The 7,287-nt window shown below is 37.8% G+C and overlaps 2 protein-coding genes across 2 annotated transcripts; one reads left to right on the forward strand and one right to left on the reverse strand.

Annotated features, from left to right (window-relative positions):
• Positions 1 to 230: 230 nt before the first annotated feature.
• Positions 231 to 3,741, reverse strand: LOC124438331 (BTB/POZ domain-containing protein 8-like). The gene is made up of 2 exons (XM_046988395.1): positions 3,427 to 3,741; positions 231 to 2,426 (listed from the first exon to the last, which is right to left on the reverse strand). Exon 2 carries the CDS (start codon positions 2,405 to 2,407, stop codon positions 962 to 964), a length of 1,446 nt encoding a protein of 481 aa, XP_046844351.1. The 5' UTR covers positions 2,408 to 2,426; positions 3,427 to 3,741; the 3' UTR covers positions 231 to 961.
• A 202-nt stretch (positions 3,742 to 3,943) lies between these two features.
• LOC124442218 (fas apoptotic inhibitory molecule 1-like) lies at positions 3,944 to 6,787 on the forward strand. The gene is made up of 3 exons (XM_046992708.1): positions 3,944 to 4,586; positions 4,855 to 4,904; positions 6,406 to 6,787. The coding sequence occupies exons 1-3, from the start codon at positions 4,247 to 4,249 to the stop codon at positions 6,562 to 6,564; spliced, it is 549 nt and encodes a 182-aa protein (XP_046848664.1). The 5' UTR covers positions 3,944 to 4,246; the 3' UTR covers positions 6,565 to 6,787.
• The last annotated feature ends 500 nt before the right edge of the window (positions 6,788 to 7,287 follow it).

Below are 7,287 nucleotides of genomic sequence, written 5' to 3' on the forward strand. Positions count from 1 at the left end.
CTCTTTTCAGACGTTCATCTTTGAAATTCGGGTCCTCTTGACAGCTGGGAACGGTCAGTGTATTGTTAACTATCCTAACTTTTCTGTGGCCTTTTTATTCCATACGAGTTTATAGTTTAGAAGCATACTTATTTAAATGCAAATAATTACCCGGTCAGGTAACTCAGGTTAGTGAAATTGCAACGAAATTAAAATTTCGAAAGATACAAAAAGTAGCTGAAGCTACAAAATTTCGAGCTATAAAAGTAAATATTGTTTATTCTAAGCGGTTTGGCAAGCTTTACATGTCATCATTAGCATAATATGCGAGCTTTATATATGCATAATGAGCAATGCCAATTTAGTTCAATGTCGCCAGAAAGATGTAAGCTAAAACAGTTCGAGACCGCTATCATTTCAAATAATATTTGCAATTCAACCAGAAAACTGACTGATAGAATTTTGCGTCATGAGCACTGAAATCGATCATGTTATGTCAGTTAAACGAGGGTCTGATCCAGGATGGTTTCGTAGGAGTGGTGTTCCAATTTGAATTAGATTTTTGTGGCTATTTGTCCCCGCACCAAGCCAGACTTTTTTGTTGAATTCTGTTTTGTGAGGAAATTGGCACTCATCATGCATCACATCTTGCCAAGGCAAGGAGGGGGTGCTCAACTCTCTACTAAATCTATCCTTGTCGATCTGAAATGATTCCATATGATCACATAAACAGGTAATTCTGGATGGATATAAGTTTTAAGGAAAACATGGTTATTCAGCGATTGCGCTATGAACATTGTCGATAAATGGACGCGACACCTTGGAATCTCCCATATTTACAAATCGTTACAGGGAAATACAAATTACAAAGCAATTATCTGCCCACTACAAATGAGATAACGTACGTATGATAATAAAATCAAAAAAATCAATTTCAATAACAAAAACATTCGGTGCCGAGCAGCTTGGAGTCATATTTACATCACAAGTCGACGAAAAAGGCGAGGTTTTTCAATTCTTTTTGTTTCGACTGAGGCATCTTGTCGGCCCAGGCTTTCGTCTGTGACACAGGTCCAACTCTTCCGATGATAAATTTCTCGCATTTCGTCAGACACTCACGTACGACGCGAAGACATTCCTCATCGAATGCGCTCAATAAATTATGTTCACACTCTTCCATGACCGTGACACGCTGAACGATGTACTGCAGGCCTTGATGAATATTGCAGCAGTTCGCCACGGTCAACATGTCGAGAATTTCGAGCAAAAAAGTTTCGAAAAATGAGCTCGAGAAATTCGCTTCCTTCAAGAAAGCGGAGACGTTCGGTAGCTCGCAAACGGCTTGAAAGTTCATCACGATGAAGTGAACACATTCATCACGTAATTCGTCGACAAAGTTCAAGACCACCTTTGTCCACGTGGTGTTCACGTTCTTCAACGACGCTTTCAATTTATTCAACTTGATCCACTCAAACGTGACAGTCGAAGGCTTCGCAAGATTCTTGGCGATTTCTTCTCGCAGGCTGTCCCTTAATTGTTCGGATAACTGGGTCACATGCCTACTAGCGAGCGTCTTTGGATAGTGTTTGCTCAACCATCGAATGCACTCCTGTCGAAATCTCTCCGTTTGAATGAAATTGTCACAACTCTTCAAGCATTCGAAAACCTGCGGTATGCAGTACTGGCAAGGTTTATGGAAAAAATGGCATTTCGTGATTCTCATCTCGGCCATTATCACTTCCATCATGTCATGCATGCCGTACATGTCGGCAAACCGCATCACATCACACGCGGGGAACTTCAGGATCCCATGATCTGCTGCATACATGAAATTCAAAACGGCAAGAAACATGTCGTAGCTCACGTCTGGTAACTCAAACTGATGCTGCGTGGCCTCTCTCCAAGATGATTGGAACATGGCGTTAAAATAGTCGGAACGAGAAGCCAATATTGCCTTGTGTGCCATGACGCTTTTGCCCGCGACCTTAATCTCGACATCAGCCGTGCCACTTTTGATGAGGAGGGAAGATAGATCTTTTGATAGTGAATCACTTGTTTTTGACGTTTCCAAGTGAAAAAGGTCTCTTACCAAAGCGCAGTCTATCTTATCGCTCGAGTACAGCGTGTTCATCCAACTCTCGAACTTAGAGAGCAGCGCAGATTTCTTGATTGACAATTTTATTTTCAGTGCATCCGGTTGTTCTCGAATAAACTCATAAAATTCCGGACACCTAGCCTCCACTATAAACGAATGGAGAGGCAACTGAAAAGACCCTGACTCGAACATGACGTCAGAAAATTGAGGATCTTTGAAAAGTTTCTTCACGTCGTTCACGAGCTTTTTTAGCGTTTTCAACAAAACATCCTTTCTCAACTGTTCCTCTTTTTTCTGAAATGCCGCAGTTGGTTTGAAAGTTCGCCCACTCATAATGCCATCACGTGGTTCACTGAAACAATAAATTTAACTATTTAAGTGATTTCCTTTTTGCAAAACATGCAGTACATTGTTGTGCTGGGAACACTTTCTCTGATTTAAAAAAGTTACTCGACTCATGTAAATTTGGATGCAAGTAAATTCAGTGTAGTTCAGATTTTGCACATTGGCATTTAATGATTTCATTTTGTGTTCAAGGTTTGAATTTGTGAATGCTCAATGATAATGAGTTGTATAAAGTAATGAAGGCATTGTTATTTTACACATAATGGCTCCAGATTGATCTGAAGACATCAAACCTGAGCACATGAGGAAACTCTGGAAATATTGAATTATGGAAGAGCATGGTTCTCAAAAACGGTAGCACCATCAAGGGAGCAACTGCTTTCCCCCCTCTAACCAATAAGTCTCATACTATGGTCTTTATGATTAAAATTTGAAAATTTCAGTGATATTAAACTGTGCAAAATTTGTAAGCGACATTTTGGGAGTGTTTTGCATCTCAAAATATAATCATACTAGCAACACAGCTCAAGTGAAGGATTTGTAGGTGGGCCATGGGGCAGTGCCATAGGGAGCCGGAAGTTTGGTATTACTAGTTAAGTATGAAACTTTAGAAATCTATTGTTTTCAAACCAAAATATTTACATGCAACTACCAAACTTAATGGCTGGCTATGTCACTGATAGGGAGAGTTCAAATTCTTGGTTGTAATTTGAACAAGTGGCGACTACAATTTTTTACCGGGCCCCAAAAACAGTGCCATAGGATAGTTAGCAAAAATGCATAAACTGTGTGAACTATAAAGCTTGCTAAAGGTTGTCATCTTCAAGATGGGATTGGTAGGATTGGCTTTACATATTTCCTATTGTCAGTTATCACAAATGATCCTTAGGTGGTGATAAAGGTACATAAAGTCGATACTTAGATAAAATGGGATAAATAGTTTCTATTGTGCAAAAATCACCAAATTTTCAGAGAACTAAATCACTGGGAATAAATCAGAATCTTACCTAAGATGACATATGTTTTTAAAATGAACTTGACAGAATGAGATCAAAGTTGAAAACTTTAGTGGTGACTAGTAAGAGTTATAGCAAGACAAAACGACATGAATTCATCCATCGACGACGATGTAAAAGTATTTGACACTGATTAGAAACACTGATTAGGAACAGAATTTTATAAGATTGACAATTTTCAAATGACAACGTCCATGTTGAAATTGAAATTGAAGAAACGAGTACGGAAGTTCCATTTCAGATGGTGTTTCAGATGTACGAAGATGATGCGATTACTTACACTCTTGAAGAAAATAAAAAAATATAATTAACAATAATCTAGTGCCCGAGATAGTATCTAGTCGTGTATTCTTCATTTCCCATTCTTTGATTTAATGCTTTTCTCTTATTCAAAAAAATAATCCGAACTGCATGTATCTTGTTTGAAATTTGAAATTTTCCTATTGAGGAAATCAATCATCTGAAAATAAAGCGGAAGCATTTCAAACAAAACAATTATCAATTATTATTTTCATCTATAGCAACAACCATGATTACAACATGAGCAAAACAACAACAATAAAATCGGCAAATAAAATTCACAAATAACTACCTTACAATTTGATATATATGGCACAACTTCCTTGAAGGAAAGACTGTGAACAAATCGTTGTATCGAGTAAATTTCGATAAATGATCAATGCCTGCCTCAAGAAGTATCGCATGACAAGTAACAAGTAAATGCGCCGCTGTGTATCCGATAAATAGAGGAAAAGTGTAAACAGCAACGGAATCGAAAATTTTGCAGGTGCCGCAAACGAGCTTTACAGTGATGGCCACGGATGTCGTTGCAACGTGGGACATCGCGCTATCGGATGGCATTCATACCGTCTTGTTTGAACACGGCACAACGACGGGCAAGCGAGTCATCAAAGTGGACGGAGTCGAGATCCTACGGAAAAATTGGATGTTTCGGCTTGTTGGAAAGGAGGAATTTACTATAGGGAAGAAAATAAAGGCGAATGTGACCATTGAGGCGGTGAGTGGTTTTTCGTACCAGTACACCCTCCACGTGAACGGCAATCCTTTGAAGAAATTCACAGAGAATAGGAAGAAGACAGCTAAAGTCTGGAGGTTCGTGTACGGAGGTGTTGAAACTAGGATCGTCTTAGGTAAGAAACTGTGTTATTGCTTGGCTTCAGATGAACTCTTAAATTAATTAAATCAGAAGCAAGAATAGTTAAGCCTTTCATAATGCACTAACTTGCCTCGAGATGGTAATTCCACACATAGTTGAGATGATGTCACAATGGCATTGGCATCACCTTGTTCTCCTGAAAATTCCCATTTCTATGTGTCTTGAAAGTTAAGACATGTCTCTTGTGTGCATGCTTTTGTTTTGACAGCCGCAAAATCATTAAATGTGTATAAATCTTGCAGAAAAAGATACAATGGATGTCTGGTGTAATGGAGAAGTTCTGGAAACAGCGGTAAATTTTGTGTGAAGTTATGCACATGCTTTGCTTTTCATCTCTGACTGATGCTATCACAAAAATATTGCATTTGTCAGATATTAATAGACCTATGCAATGGCCATTTGTCATACATATATGCAATTCATTTTAGTGGCAGCACCGTCTCTTTAAAGTTGAGGGAATGTAGGGAGAATAATATTCAAAAGTGCCTGTTTTTGCTCAATAAAGTTTTGTTGGAGTCAATTGTTTTATTGTTTTTAGGAAAACTGACATACATGCATGTATGAATACTAATTCCCTCACTTATTGAGCTGGCAAAATTACCGATTCATTGCCAAAATTTCGTAGTGATTTAATGTTATTTAATTGTTTGGCTGGGGAAAGAAAGAAATCATTCATCAAAATTTGAACTGATGCACTTTACTTGGACTAAATAAAACGATTGCTGAACAGAATTTGATCAAAATACTGCATGAAGTAACCTTAGCATTTCATTAACACGCACAAAGATGGACAGTGTGTGAAAAGTAACCATTATTTAACTGCTCTATGTTCAACTGATGATGACATGTAGCACTTGTCGAAACTTTGAGATTAAGTAATGTGTATGGAGTGTTGAAAGTTCTGTGTTTTACACATAGCATGTTTCAAATGTTTTCATATGCCTTGTAGTAACAATTTGCTTTGGAAAGCCATAGTTGTGAATAGTTAATGAAATATGGAATTAAAGTAAATGGTTTGAACCCGGGCGTATCGTTGCATGTTTATAAACGTAGATCGTCCATTTTTAAAATTTTTTTTTTTGACTCTGAAGATGACTTCCGCTAAGGTTGTCGAAACGTCAGTTCAACAACAACAAAAACAGTCCTTCTCAGGACTATACCAACCTGGACGATCTACATTTACAAACATGAAATATGGAATTGTTCGTCTTGTCATAAAATCGTTTTTTGGACCATAGACGTGAAATCATTTGACAAATTGAGACATTTGACGTGTTTTAAAATGACAGAATTTTCCCGTTGAATAAGATGTAATCAATATGTGAAATCTTGCAGCAAGGTTTCTTATGAAATAGCAACAACAAAACGCGTGCGCTGATTGGTCTATAGCTGTGTTTCCATAAGCTGTGCAAATGCAAACCGATCTGAGCTCAATCAATGATAACAATCAAAGAGAATTTGCAAATAAATCATGAATAAGTGTTCGACGTAAAAATTAAAAAATTGTTTTGTGTTAATCTGTTTAGCATTGATGTTATTTTATAAAAGAAATAAAAGATGTTTTCGTGTTTGCGCTGACTGGCTTGTGCAAAACTCGGGGACGTTCATGAGAACTCACGAGCAGGTGCAACATGCGTGTTATTCGAATTTCAACTGTCCTTTTCAGCCTGTAATGATATCAACTTGTATCTCTTCTCAACATCCCATCCATCCATTATCCGAGAAAATATCACTTCATTTTTCGGTTTGAAGTTCCATAGAAGTACCACAAACGATGTGTCTTTCTCATTTAGGGCGAATTTGTTGACGGTGGTACTGAGACACATTTCAAGCTTCACAACCAATACAACGCTCATATAGAAGCGATAAGCTCTGGTCGAAGGAGAGGTGGTATTATTCACACGCTTTTTGTCGAGGACCAAGAAATCCCCGAAGCAACGAACGATATTTAGAGTTAGTAGCTTGCTAAACTAAGAGATGCATGTCATGCAGTCAGAAGCACAGAGTAGATAATTAAGTCAGAACCCCTGACCACAGAACTGTGGTCAGGATTTTTATGTCTCTTGAGAAAATTGTAGTTTGTTTTTAATCCTATAATTTATGCACTTGAAGACTCTGTAAATAATATGTCAACAAAGAATTAAAGATTGTAGCATTGTTCTTAGATCAACTGAATCAGCGTATCTTAGTGAAATTAAAGTCTGATAACCATGGTCAAACGAAACTCTCATATGCATCCGGGTTTTTAAGTTGCAGAACATTATCTATGTGTAAGAAATAAAACTCAACAGTGACCCCCCTGAAATATTTTCAGTTCATTCCAGCCATTATACATGAATTTCTTTGCTATCGAACCAATACTGCAGCTATTTTCTTTGGATTTTTCTCGTTTGAATTCCTCCCTCCCCCCCTTCCCAACTTATAGTCTCTGATAACGATCCCTAAGGCTGACACCTCACTTCAATGCGATTGCTAAGAACATGGCCAGCTGTTGTATTACGTTTTGATGTGCTTGCTCTTTCTCAGCTCTATATTTGTTTTCTCGTAGTTAAAAAGCACTATGTCGCATTGCCTAAGGTTTTGGAATTGTCAAAGTTATATAGTGGCTTGGAATTGGCATAGTAACCACAGTTTAACTTTCAAAATGACTCCCCACCCACATAAACTCACACCAC

Source organism: Xenia sp. Carnegie-2017, unplaced genomic scaffold, assembly GCF_021976095.1.
Source record: "Xenia sp. Carnegie-2017 unplaced genomic scaffold, XeniaSp_v1 HiC_scaffold_1, whole genome shotgun sequence".
Lineage (NCBI taxonomy): Eukaryota > Metazoa > Cnidaria > Anthozoa > Malacalcyonacea > Xeniidae > Xenia > Xenia sp. Carnegie-2017.